This window comes from Parasteatoda tepidariorum, chromosome 9, assembly GCF_982258835.1.
Source record: "Parasteatoda tepidariorum strain Cologne lab strain chromosome 9, Ptep-v5.0, whole genome shotgun sequence".
Taxonomy (NCBI): domain Eukaryota; kingdom Metazoa; phylum Arthropoda; class Arachnida; order Araneae; family Theridiidae; genus Parasteatoda; species Parasteatoda tepidariorum.
The window spans coordinates 4236534-4251605 of record NC_141763.1 but is presented as its reverse complement, the minus strand read 5'-3'; the positions used below and the strand labels follow the sequence as shown (position 1 = coordinate 4251605).

Sequence of the window (15072 nt, the reverse complement as noted above, 5' to 3'; positions counted from 1 at the left end):
AAATTATAGAAATTTAAGATATGTGTGCTAGTAGGACAGTGCTGCATCCTGCTAACACACAGGAGCCTCCTTTATGTTATCAGTGGTGAAACCAAAAACTGACAGTGCCCCCCTTCCCCGAGGCCCCACAACGGAAAAACAAATAATAAAAAGCAATTAGAAAAAGTGAAATGTAAATTCAAACTAAGCCATAAAGAGACCCACAAATAAGAAAAATAAAGATAAAGTTACACTTAGTAGAGCCACATCAAAATAAAACATAAATTGCCACATCATTAAGAAAGCTTTAGAAATAAATCAAGTGCTGACCCCTTTTTTGAAAAATCTTGAAAAAATAAAACAGAAAAACATTCAATGTGTAAAAGTTTTTTAAAAAGGTACTGCCATCTATATGGAAGGAACTCTGGAATGGAAACTCTATATGAAAGGAAGCAAGAGCTATTAACTTTTTATGTGTGTTCATTTATCAGGGGTCTGTCGAGGTTTTTTTTTTTTTTTTTTTTTTTTTTTTTTTTTTAAGGTACCTATTTTGTGAAAATTTAGACATAATTTGTGAACAGGAAAAGTTACATTAAAAATTAAGACCAAGATATGGTAAAATAAGAAATTGTTTTCAAAAATTGTCACTACAAATAAAAATAATTTATGACTGGTAAATTTCTATATATTTTTCCCTATATATTAAAAATTAATTTTGCTATTGTAAAATGTCAAGCTTAAAATTGTATCCAAATTTAAATATCCATTGTCCATAGTTAAATTTAAACTTGTATTTAGAATAACTAGAACTAAAAGTTATTTTCATTATGAGAACATTCATTATTTTCGACTAGGTCACACAGAAAAAAGTTTCATAGGGAAAAAATTTTTTAATAAAAAATAAAGGTCTCTCAGAATAAATGTACAATAATGTTAAGGATAATGTTCCAATGTTGTTCCAATTTTGACTTCCTGTATAGTTTATAGAGTGAGAACCTCGTTTCATTTTAAAAAAAAACTCTGGGATTTATAGTTTTTTATAGGGATACAAAAGCAAAATTTTAAGAGGAGGAGAATTTTAGAACTTGCTTTTTTCTAAAGTTGAATTTGTGAAGGTACCCCTAAACGGTAGTAAATTTACCCAGGACAGACCCCTGTTTATGAAAAGGTTACAATTTTGAATCTAAGCTAACTGAAATTGCTTGTTTTTAGTTCTAATGCTCAAGAAAATGTTACTTTTTTTCTCCTGCAAATACAGTGACTGTTTATTTGTATTTTTTTTTAATTATTTATATCTAAAAATTAATGTAAGACATTTTATTGATTTTCACCAGACTAATATTGCTACGATGTTTAGTAGGCATGATCTACAAAACGCAAAGCCTCATACTTAAAAGTTTACGACAAAGATCTTCTACTGAATCAAATGATACATGAAAACTTTAAACACTCACCAACATGTGCAAATGATGAAAGAAGTCAACAATGAGTGCAGTGAGTTCGAATCCAAGTTCTGTGTAATAGACGTAAGTGGCTCTCTTCTCCCAGGTACCTTCACGCGTGGCGTCCAATAAGTGAAGAGCATACCTGCAGAAAACGCCATTACATTAACACAACAGAGAAAGAAAAACACACACACAATTAATAACTTTTGAATTAGTGATACGATTTCCTATCTTAATGAATGAAATAGGTGATCTCAAATAAAATTATTATTTAGAGTGGGCAATACAGTCGGACCTCTATTTAACAAAGTCGCCAAATCCCGATAAAAAGTTCATTGTATGGAAAATTCGTTAAATAGAAAATTACCTTTTAAAATACTTAAACACACAACAGGTTTTAAATTCATAAACACTAGTCATTAATTGATGCACCTTTATTTTGTAAACTAGTATCTACTATTTATCTTATAAATCTTAACCATAAAAGAAATTCGAATAGAAAGCAAGAATAGAGCAAAACATTATCCAGTGTTACACTATCATGCTGCATACATTCGCAACTAAAAAAAAAGCTAAATGTATGTATAAAATTATAACTGCATTTATTACTAAAGTAATTTTAAACATACATTACCACATGTGTTCTTAAGTTTAATTGCTACTGATAAAATCCGTTAATTTAGACGGAGTTTTTCGTTTGAAATGCAAGCAAAAAGGGAAAAGGATTTTACTGCTTTCTATAAAAAAAAACTTTTAGAGAAAGCAGTAAAACATTACATAAAGCAGTGGCTTCGAAAATTAAATCAGTTATTTCACCCATAAAATGAGTTGACAAGTTTGAAATATTTTGGAAAATAAGGAATGTGGATCTCAATGAAAAGTTCATAAAATAGAAAATTCTTTTCACTATTTGGAAGTTATTTTACGAAGAAATTTCCAAAATGTTCTTGGTTCCTCGAAAAAATTCGCAAAATGGAAGTTTGTTAAATAGAAGTCAAACAGCATTTTAAACTACGGAATCAGTCACAAACGTACTCTTTCTCAATAAATATGCTTCTTTTTGAGGAATTTTAATTCCTGAGCTTCAAATTATGGGAGCTAGCCACATTCTGGGAAATAGGGTCCCAACAGTTTAGGCAGGTGAGCGGTCGGTAGTTCAGAGCTCTTAATGACGACTTGGAAAATTTTGCCATCTCGAGAACTTTTCAAGTGGATCTAAAAAATTTTGCACCAAACTTAGGACTGCTCTCCTGACCAAAATATTGGGACCCTATTTTCCCCCACTTTTGGCTACCTCCTTATATTTCAGGGGGAAGAGAAAAAAAAAAGGATTGTTGAGAATGGTTTCGTTAATTTTATTCAGCATATTTAATTAGATCAATTGTCAAAGATAAAAAAGAAAGAATTTATAATTAAAACTTTACTTTAATAAAATTTAAACAAAATCATAAGCATCCAGAATTATAATAATACAGGATAAGAGACGTCAAACATAAGAAAAAGTGCAAAGCGAAGAGCAAAAGGGTGTAGGAACAAACTTTTGCAACGGTATATATACATTTCATCTGCTCAGTTCAGTTTGTAATACTTCAAGCCCTGCATACTAGTTTACAGGTTCGTCGTGTACACCAAAACTTTGGTACTAACTAGTATGTTGGTTACACCACAATGGTATGTTTGTTCAGAAAAAGTATGTTTTTTTTTTTGTCTGATTTAGCATTAATTGAAGTAATAAAGAAGTTCTGAGAGAGTTCAAACTTCTGTGCTGCCTAGCATTGACTTTAGACTCTAGAAAGCCCCAAACACAATAGTCTTAAGAATTTAGATCTGGTGAAAAGGGGGGGGGGGCTAATCTTCTTGCTTAATAAATTTCAGACAACTGACATGGAGTCGAGCCTATATTGTTTTGGCTCGGTGTGACGGTGCAGTATCTTGCTGAAAAATCCAATCCTTTCTGGGATAAAATCTCTCAGTACACGGCAATAAATGTGTAGCCAATACTTCCTTTTTGTAATATTCAGCATTGATTTTTACCCCTTTTTCAATGAATTTCAGAGGATATTTTCTGTTATTTGACACTGTAGCCCAAACCATAACAGAATGCTTGTTCTGAAAGCGTTTCACATTTTTTAAACACTTTCGGGGATATCATCAAAGATTGCCGAATATACAAGATTTTTATCATTAGAACTTAGTTGTGTGTAAAACATTTTCTCATCAGAAAAGATTATTCTGTCAACACTTTTGTCACGGTGCTGATTCAGCAATTTCTGACATCTGCGTAACCTGTCCAGTTTTCGCACAGCTGTCAAACCTTGAACTTTCAGGGCAAAAACCCAGGTCATCATTTAATACAGCTTGCATTATTCTTTGACTCACGTTCCTTTCCCAGGGGTCTGTCTAGGTTTTTCCGAGAGGTACCTTATTTTGAGAAAATTTAGGCATAATTTGTGAAAATTAGAAATTATATATTAAAAAATCAACACAAAAATAAAGTTTTAAGAAAAAGTAGTTTGTGAAACTACTATTTTTCCCAAAATTGTATTTGTGTACGTAAGGTTATAAATTTGGATTGGACAGACCCCTGCTTCTGCAGCCAGTTTATTAACAGAGCATTGTAGATTTCTTTGTATTTTTCGTAAATTTTTCTACAACGAACTGGGCGTGCGGTATCCAATAATCAATTTATAAATCCATACATAAATGTTCTGTTAAACGCCTGAGAATTTAATTGTTTAAAGATTCTACATGCAGAAAATCAACAATTGCAAAGCTTTTTACCCTTTTTGAATCCATCTTTAAATTTACTTTAAATCTTTTGATTTCAGCAAAAATCGTCCGCACTTATAGAAAGTACCCATTACAGGAATAGTGAGAGAAGAATTGTTTTATCAAACCATTAAAATTAATTCCTATTTCTTTTTAGTGTTACAGTATTTAGTATCCACCCGGTAATTATGATCCGTTCTGCTTAAGCATCAATTTTGTTCTACGTAATTTTTGCATCCAATGTTTCTACTCCAATTTGTTTGCTAGTTATGATATCATACAAAGAATTTGCTTTTAAGTAACTTGAAACTTCCATTATGCAAAATTATATCATTCTCCAATGTACATAATTTAGTCTAACAAATCATAGAACCCACTCAGCGATTAAAGAGCAAGAAAAAGTTGGATCTCCTGTATAAATTTTAATCAGTATCTCCTCTCTTCCAAATTAAGTTAGCCTATCGCTTTTTCATAGCCATCTTCAACAAAAAATAAGCACCTTTTAAGTACTTTTTAGGAACTCAAAAAACATTTCTAAGCACTATATACATTAACAAAATGCAAAATAAGTTTCAAAGATTTTACATGATCATGATAAATAACTAGTTTCTGACAAAGAACTCTTTTCTTGATTATATTAGCCATTAAAAAATGATCGAGAGATTTTTCGGTTTGATTTCAGAGGGTAGAAAATGAAGCTTGAAATTGAGAATATCTTGCAAAATGCAGCAGAGTTTCACAAGAGAGCGCAATAATCTCACCGAACCCAGCTCACTATACGCACAGTATTTTATCAAACCTGTAAAATTATTGGCGCTTTCATAAACTAAGGACCGACGGTATGCCGAAATAGAATTTGGTTGAATGAATTGTGAAAGCCTTGAATACAACAATCTGAAAAGCACACTTTTCCAAAATATGTGGAGAAAATTGTCACGGTAAAGAAAGACTAATAGTTTGAAAAGGTAAAATTTAGCACTATTTTAAAAGACCCAATGAAAATTAGCACCTTTTAAAAACGCTACGCACCCTGTCCATTAAAACCGGAAGTTGAATTTAAGGATATCAGTATTTCTTGACAAAGTATACTCCCCAGAATCTAATTTCTCAAAACTTGCGCATTTTATAAGTTTCAGTTTTAAGAGATGCCAATGATCAATATATGCTTCTTATTAATCAAATTCAACCTTGCATGCTGCTTCATCAACTTCACTAGCATTATGATATTCTCTGACTTTCATTAGTTTGCTTTTTTTCCAAAGAGTATAAGTGTAATTAAATTGGCATCACAGAAGAAATTTCCACTCGAATAAATCATTTAAAAAATTTAGACTTACTCGATCACAGATTTAACCACCATTTTCCAATACCTTAAAAAAAAATTTATTCTCATATCTGAAGAACTTTAAATTTTTAAAATTTTAATTCTTGAAAACTTCGAGAAGATTCAAAAATCATTTTTTGATGAAAGAGATTTCTTGCAACCTAGAAAGAAAAACACCATGTTTGAAAAGAAGTGGCTGAATAATCCATTCCCAAAGAAGCAGACATGTAAGATGTGGGTATAATTATATAAGCTCATAACATAGGAAAGAACCAATTAAAATGAATCCTCAAAACATAATATTTATTGAGGTAGTAGATACAGGGTATCTGCTACATTTTAGATGTTCAAATTCATGACTTTTCATGACTCATTCCGAGAATTTTTCATGACTTAATAAAGTTACTATTTTCTCCGACAGTAACACTAAATTAAAAAAAAAGCATTATAATAACATTAATTGAAATAATAGGCATAACCAAAACTATCATACTCTGCATCGTTTTCTGCAGAATTATATTCTAAACATACTTTTCTTGTTCATCAGAAAGGAAAGAAATACTCCTGATTTTTCTATTCTCAATTTGGAATTTTAAAAAAAATTTGCCAATGAATGACTTGCTTTAGCTAGAATTTTAAATTGATAAAATAAAAATAATAAATAACGAAAATTCTGAAGTCACAGAAGTCTAAAAGATAATTCAACCTAGAAATGCTTTTTCTTCATTTTTTGAAAGAACATGATAAAAACTTTTTATACTTTAATAAAATATGACTCAGTGTGGGGATTTTGTTAGATTTTAGATTAAATTAGATTTTTCGGCGACCTAAATCCACGATTTTTTTTTTTTTAAATAACAGTTTAGATCATGATAAATTTTGTTCAATACCGGAATTCATGACTTTCCAGGTGCGCAGGTACCCTGTTGTTACTGTGGACAGTGATGTTTCACTAATGTGGTGATTGGAAAAAATATTAAAAGGGGCATTTGGAGGGGAAAAGAAAGATAACGAGCAAAACTTCAGCATAACTAAAATCAAATGAAAAAAGTTAGACATTCGCTTAAAATAATTTATTTTTCAAGTAAACACATGTTATACAACTTTTAAAATGTTGGAACACATAACTTATTTTGACTGTAGTGTTAAAAATATTAGACTTAATTTTTTGTTATCACCCGAGGTTAGCATATTTCTCTTTAAGTTCATAATATTAAGTTTTAACTGTATCTGTAGTCATGTATTAAATACCATACTATAAAATCATGGATTAAAACTTACATTTTAAAATTGGCAGTCCACATTGAAAAAGTGACACATAGAAATCAATAACAATAAATTTTGCAGCTAGAAGTCCCACAATTTGGACTCAGTCCGAATAATACACAACAAATTTCCCTTTAGTATATTTATACGTAGACAAAATGAAAGTTATTTAAAACATTAACAATACATTAAATTGTAAAAACACAAGCACATTTTTAAAATTTTTGTTGCTTACCTAGCAATGACATAGAATGTTCTGATAGAAACTAAGGAACACTGAAATAGAAACATTTCCAACATTAATGAAACATACTAACAATATAGATATTAAAAATACATTGTGCAAAATAATAAACAAAACGCCCTGAATAACTTTCTAACGCCCTAATGATCAGATTTTCACTAGGACTCAACTTAATGATTAACACACCAAATATGTAAATTAGTACAGATGATATCTTCAGTTATGAACAGGGAGGGATGAGAGTAGTCAGAAAGTAAAAAAGAGGAAATCCAAAAAACAAAAAAAACAACAAAAAAAAAGAAGAATATATATATATAATATAAACAAAAATTTGACAAAAAAGTGCGATTTTTAAACTTGTAAACCATGTGAATATAAATCCCGATATGAGACTTTTAAATCACGTAAATATGAAACTCTACATCGAATTTAAAAAATGCGAAAATACAAATCATGATTTTTTAATTTTTTGATCACGATGCATAATTTTTAAATCGCGCGATATTACAACCACAAAAACGAATCACGATATTGGATTTTAAGCTCACGTGAATACGAATTGCTACATAGGGCTTTAAAAGCTCGTAAATACAAATCGCGATATTGATTTTTTAAATCTCGTAAGTAAGAATCGCACTGTACAATATTTAAATCGCCTGAATAAGAATCGCAACGTTCAACTTTTAAATCAGGTAAATACGAAAATCGAGATTTGATAATAAAATAGAGATTTTAAAAATGCATTAATACAAAACACGATATTGGATTTTTAAATGTCGTAAATAAGAATCATAATATACGATATTTAAATAGCGTAAATAAGAATCGCAATGTGCAACTTTTAAATCAGGTAAATACGAAAATCGATGACTGATATTAAAATCGCATGAATAAAAATCGAGATCTGAATTACGAAAATACGAGCTATCCAGCCGACGGATAAAAAATACGGAAAATCTTATTTTCTGTGCGAGAAATCGGAGAAAATAGCTAAAATAAGTAAAAATGCGGAAGGGTTAGCAGCTAGGGCGTAGATTGAATTTTCTGTTTATCTTTGAAAATCGTAAATAAATATAATTATTTTACTTCAATGACTGAATTTAAAAAAAACGGGATATTTATTTAAAAAAAACGAAACTTTTAGAGAATCGGAGTTTTTGATAAAAAGGCTGAAATTCGAGAGACAAAAAAAATCTCATCCCTGTATAAAGGTCAACCAGTTTTATCCCAAGGAAATGATTTTTAGAGAAACTTCAGAGGGAGGAAAAGGGACTTCAACAATCTCCCTCCGCGGAAAATTAAATTCCTCATAAAACATTTTAACTTGGGCAAAAAAAAAATTCAGCGGAAATTAGCGGGAAAAATGGAAAAATCTGAAAAAAAGCGGAAATCCGCGAATCCGCGGAAGAATCTCATCCCTGATATGAAGACAAAAACGTTCTTGGAAAATTGAGTCTGAATTGTTTGGCCAGGAGAGAGGTCAAAAGTTTGGACTCCTTAATGTTAATTTTACACATTTTGCCATACTCAAAACAAAATTCTTGTAAGTTCATTTCGTTGATGGTCACCATCCAACAAAAATGTTGATCACATTTTTATTGATTTAACAAACTTTCTTCATTTTAAAATGTAAATGATGCTTTATGAGGGTCAAGTAATGATTGGTGTTTGATAGGCCAATATCACAACCGTCATATTTAGATAGAAGATGTTTTACTATCATAATAATGGTCAACCAGCAAAGTTATGTTTATTTTTGAACCAGTGACAACCATCAAAATACGGCAGATGATGATGTACGGCCATTTTGATGGTCTGTTGGATTTACTAATACTTGGCCAACAACTATAAAAGTATGATGGAAGATGTTGCTTTACTACTAGGATGGTTTAAGCAACATGTTATGTTCATTATTGTTGAATCAATAACAGCCAAAAAATATGTTGGAAGATAAATGTTTGCAATAAGGATGGCCAACCAGCATGCCATATGTATTATTGGACCAACAACAAATATCAAAATATGATGAAATATGTTTTACTTTCATGTGCACATGTATCACACTCAAGCATGTAACAGCAGAAATGTTGTTTGCTGAAATAAATAGTTATCTTAATTTTTCTTCACACACACATATTATATATATATATATATATATATATATATATATATATATATATATATATATATATATATATATATATATATATATATATATATATATATATATATATATATATATATATATATATATATATATATATATATATATATATATATATATATATATATATATATACACACACACACACACACAGAGAGAGAGAAAACAGGGAAAATAATGAAAATAATAAAGATTAAGGAAGAGAGAAGAATATTTATACTACATTCATAGATTTATACATTATACATAATATTTATATATCACACTATTGTATTGTATTGATATATTTTGCTTTGGCTACATTGATACAATATCAGAAAGCACTCCTTTTTGTGGATATAATAGTGTGAGCTGATGAAGAGATTATATTTTTTCATAATTTTGTTTTCTGTATTTGTAAAAAAAATTTTTTTAATTATTTTTTAAATAAATTTTATTCTATTTTCATTAATCTTTATTATTTTCTATGTTTTCTCTTTATCCTTTTTGTCTTTATTGTGCTATAGATATATATATATATATATATATATATATATATATATATAAAGATAGATACATAGATAGATATATTAAAAAAATTGACTCATTTTTATGCACAAAAGTAACAATTATAAAATTTAAAAAGAAAATTTTTCTTATTAATATATAAAATAATAATATTCTTTTATGTTATACAGAGGAATATGTAATTCTATTAATATGTCTATTCAATATATATACATATGTATATATTTTAATTTTTTATTTTATAACCGCCGTTGAACATCCGACCCAATTTTTTGGTTTAGGACTATTAATGTTCACCTACAAAGCCTTGTAATTTTGAGCCCAATCCAGAAGACAAGGGAACTCCTGACTCAAGTATTGGGAGAAATTGGCCTTCATGTAGGATTTTTTGATGGAACTAACCCGCATTTGCGTTACATAGATAGGAAGACCTCAAGAACCTCCCATGGTCAGTCAGACGCAAGGGGACTCTCACCCATGATCCGTCTACCACTGAGGACATTTCAGGTCAGCACTGTGGTCGATGCAAGCCGGATGCGGAATTCGTATCGACCAAGCATCGCCAGGATTCGAACCGGGTTCACTCCATTATAAGGGGAATGCTCTACCTCCTGAGCCATCGCGGCTCATATACATATATATTTAAAAAATGACAAATTCCTCCATTTTCAAACTTTGTTCTTCCTTCATGACATAAAAAAAGGATCTTAAAAAACGTGAAATACTTGGCAATAACTGAAAAAAAGATTAGAAAACGTATTTATATGACAAAATCACACGAATCGAGCCTGTTAGAAAAGAGTTAATGTAAGTTTCAAGATTCATGTAGTAATAAATCTTATTAAAAATATAGATACTTTTAAAAATATGAGAAAATTAGCAGCGACAACTGCCGAAAATTGGTAGAAAAAATTATAGAATTATCGCATTAAATAGTGAATATTCAGGATACACAATTTGAATTTCCGTTTCACAATATTGGTATTTAACAAGACTAACTCTGATAATTGAAAAATTCGGTTAAAGCAAAAAATGAAAATAGAATGAAAAAGAGTAGGTGTAAATGTAATATATTTAACAATTACAAAATATATACTAGTACATCACATACAATTCATTTTGTAACTAAAAAGGTTACTTAACACTTCAAGAGCATATTTTAGGAGAATTAAAGAGTTTTTACTTAAAAAAGCCCCTAATCGTTTTTTGTTTTACATTACTTTGGCACTTTTCTGCAGAAATGTTTAGTAATTTTTTAAAAGGTAATAAAAAGGCTGGTGCCATCTCTTCTTGTAATTCTATATATTCAATAGCACTTTTGATAGCTTTTTAGTGAATCTTTATGAGAGATTTTTACTTGTTGATTTTCATAGTCACTATCTTTATCATCTTCGTTAGATTCATTTTCATTAGGGACAATATTAACGATCATTTCATCAGTAAATCCGTCAGCTCGTTTTCCTAAGTGTTTGGTGGAGAAAAAATTCAGGATTGTTTTCTGCAATAGCTTAAAAAAATAAAAGAGCAAAAAAAAAAAAATCCTTGAAATATTTGATAGCTCAGTTAAAGCAGAAAGTCAGATAATTGGGAATCCACTGTATATATAATTATACGGCAATTAGTTTTATTCAGTTTCACTTTTAAATATGATCATTATTCTGGTCCTTACGACGGATGACACCAAGAATTTTCCTATCGGCCAGGAATAGGGACACATATTTCTTTTATGGGATTATTTGGTAGCATTTTGTTTCGAATTAGAAACATTCTTTTTCAAATTCAGACGAGTTTTGAATCGCAAATTAAATTACATGAAATAATGTAAATTCAAAATTGTAATTTTAGAAGAGGCTGTGTCAACTGCTTCCAGAAAAAAGTGAGAAACTTTAACTGGTGATTCCAGTATGCATGATCAAGAAACTTTTTGGTTTTGAATCACTTTGGCTTAAATGTTCATCATTTTACCATGTGTACAATGACTCTTAAAATAATCTATAAAATCTGCACCATTTGGACTCGATTCCTGCTCAAGCTGTCGAAGCTGGTTTTGTACACAGTTCAAAAAGTTAATTGGATGAATATGGAGCCTCTAGTGGAATATTATCTGAGGTTTCTTTGCAAAAGAAACTACAAATGATATCTTCTGCAACATTGATAAATTTTTGCAAATGACAGATGCATACAGTATCTCTTTGAGCTCAATATATTTTTGTATGTTTCCAACAGTTGTGCACATGTCATCCCAACCCTATCCCAATATTGTCTGTTTGCTACAGTGATTTCAGTTTGTCAAATGGACGGTACGTCTTCGAGTACTCGGCTGTGTTTGCAATGAGCTTCCTGCTGAGGCTCCGTCCTCTTCAAGCTGCAAGTTTCGACCCTTATCTTTTTGACAACCACAGCAATAAGTAATTGCAAAGAAAGTCTCAACACTTGTGTTGGTTGGCTTAGCATGAAAATCGGGGCTCCTTAGGAAACATTACAACATCTTAGGAAAACAAATAGCACACCGCAGTTTGACAGAATAATAACATCAGCAACACAACCTTCATAGAACAAGCAATTATACATGGTTGCTTCTTGAACCTATTTGTAATATCCTGGGTATTGTATATATCATTAAAATAAACAGGGTATCTGCTACATTTTAGAATTTCACTCTCCATGAATAATTCCAACAATTTTTCATGACTTAACGAAATTACTATTTTCTCTGACAAGAACACAACAATTAAAAAAAACATTTCAATAACATTAATTGAAATGATAGATATAACCAAAATTGGAATACTCTGCATCTTCATATTTATTGATTTTTATCTGCATCTTCATGTTTATTGATTTTTATCTGCATCTTCATGTTTATTGATTTTTATCTGCATCTTCATGTTTATTGATTTTTATCTGCATCTTCATGTTTATTGATTTTTAACTTTAAAAAAAAAAAAGTAAAGAAAGAATTGAAGCAATAAAATAGCTGAAAAAAATACAAGAGCAAATTACTAAATACAGTATGCAGTTAGTTAAATATGTTTCATTTCTTCTTAAAAGTGTAATATAAAAAGCCTAAACTATAATTTTGAATTGATAAAAAAAAAACAATAAAAAGAATTATGAAATCACAGAAGTTTAAAAGATAATTTGCTCTAGAAATTATGTTCTTTCTTTCATTTTTTGAAAGAACACCATAATTTTTTTTAAAGAACAGGATAAAAATATTTTATGTTTTAATAAAATATGACTGAGTGGGGATTTTAATACAAATTCAGATAATCGGAACACTGTGAAATTGGGAGGGGACATTATTTATAAATTCCATTTTAAAAATTAGATTTTTCGGAGACCTAAATCCATGACTTTCCATGATTTTTTTTAAAAAATGGCAAAAATCAGGACATTTCATGACAAATTTTGCTCAATACTGAAATCCATGATTTTTCATGACTTTCCAGGTGCGCAGATACCCTGATATACGAAACCATAAAAAGTTTAGTTGCATACATCCTACAACTTAAAATAATTAAGTAACATATCTTTTGTATGTATCGTTAAATATCTAGAAAGGTAACAAAGTTGAACTTAAATTTTACATTCTGGTGGGTTAAGAAAAAGCGTAATGCAAGGGAAGAGCCAACTGATTGGTCAAACTATTTCCAACAGTAAAGAAGTTTCTTAACTTTGCACACTATGTGATGAGGTATAGTTTGTCTAAAATAAGAACTCCTCCCGACATTCATCTGGACCCGTGGCGGTGACTATGGTAACGAGGTATGACTATTTCATGTAGGGGTGCAGGGTCCCTGTTTTGGAGTGGTTTCGGGTCGAGAGAAAGAGAATCTCTTCGGTCTATTGTGTTAGTCCTACTCCTAGAGTGAGGCTACCCTCCCTAAAATGCGTCATTCTTGTTTCCATAGCACCAGGCGGCCTCAGACTTGGCGGTGGGAGGAGTTCTTAGCTTAGACAAACTATAGGCAATATTTGCAAGTGTGGTGATGCAGGATATTGGTGAAAGATGCAAGACCATCTTAATATTAGTACTACAAAACCAGGGATAAATTCAAGCGGCAGTACTTACCTCGGCGGCCATGAAGGCGAACGTATTGATTCCAGCGTGCAGTCCGACAAACACGCAAATTCCAAAGAGGCTAAAAGATATGCAGAGTATTCCGAACAGCAGCATTAGGACTCTGCAGTGCGTCCACTTGGGGGTGGCCGGAGAGAAAGACAACTGAAACGCAATAAAAACTTTTTTAAAATTCATTTTACACTTTTTTACATTAATCACTCCTATCATTGTTGTCGAGGGATACAATCTAAAATAATGAAAACTAACGTATACAATACGGGTAAAAAAAAACGAACACTGAATAAATCGGATGTTTGCATATAGGGACTCAATCTTTAAAAGGGTGATATGCTAATTGGTGCAGATGATATTTTAAGTTAAAAATATAGGTAAATAGGTACGTACTTTACTTTCGTCGCTGTGGGGGGGGGGAATGATCATTAGACAATGTCAACCTTCATCTATCAAAAGGTACCTCAAGATTGACTCAAGTTAGCATGTCTTATATAATAGTGAATTGATGTTTAATAATCGTAGTGGTAGTTACGCTACAGTACTCCCAGGGTTGGCAGGTTTTTGACGGTTTAAACCGTCACGTCAAAAACCTCACTGTCAAAAATATCAATAACCTATATTCATATGTGAAATTTAGTTAATACATAAAATTTATATATGTTTATAAAGGATTTGTAGAATTAGCCGTACAACTCTTATCATGCCCTTCTAGTTCTGATTCAATAGAACGGATGTTTTCCAGTTTTGAAATAATTCATTCGAAACTCCGTAATAGATTAGGAACAGAAAAATGTTCAAAACTAGTTATGTGCTACCGTATGCTGCGAGGAGCAAATGAACTAGACTATTGAATTTTGAATTAAATTTCTACTTCCATCATTTTCATTTTGATTATGTAGTGTGATGCATGTTCCAATTTTTAAAATTATGCATTTAATTAGGATAATTAAAAAATTTCCATAATAATTTGTTTAAATATTTAATGGATCAGTGACTGTAATGATCTTCTGTTTAGTTTGACTTTTGTGATTGGTTGTTAGTTTCTCAAAAAAACCAGTAATTCTGAATTTTAAATCTTCAATTTTTTTTAATTCATAGTTAACATAAGACAATACAAATTTAAGTGCTTTCTGTTAAATACACAGAGTAGTTAGTGTCGATTATATTCAGCCTATTCATTTACTATACTGAAAATTTAGTTTATCCAAATACTTGTGAATTTCATTTTGCTGAATACTACATAGCTTTGTTGAATATCTAAATATTCAGCTGTTGAATAGTTACTTCTTGCTT

General features: G+C 30.5%; 1 protein-coding gene across 3 annotated transcripts in view; it reads right to left on the bottom strand.

The window, feature by feature from the left end:
* Positions 1 to 15072, bottom strand: part of LOC107449771 (E3 ubiquitin-protein ligase AMFR) — a 193653-nt gene that overhangs the window by 77084 nt on the left and 101497 nt on the right. For all 3 annotated transcript variants that reach the window (XR_015428977.1, XR_015428976.1, XM_043041501.3), the window contains exons 4-6: positions 13774 to 13926; positions 7019 to 7059; positions 1434 to 1566 (exon numbers count right to left, since the gene is read on the bottom strand). Coding sequence is in view for 1 of the 3 variants with exons in the window: in XM_043041501.3 (XP_042897435.1) it covers positions 1434 to 1566; positions 7019 to 7059; positions 13774 to 13926 (327 nt within the window). In the remaining 2 variants the exon portion in view is untranslated. The remainder of the gene's footprint in view (positions 1 to 1433; positions 1567 to 7018; positions 7060 to 13773; positions 13927 to 15072) is intronic.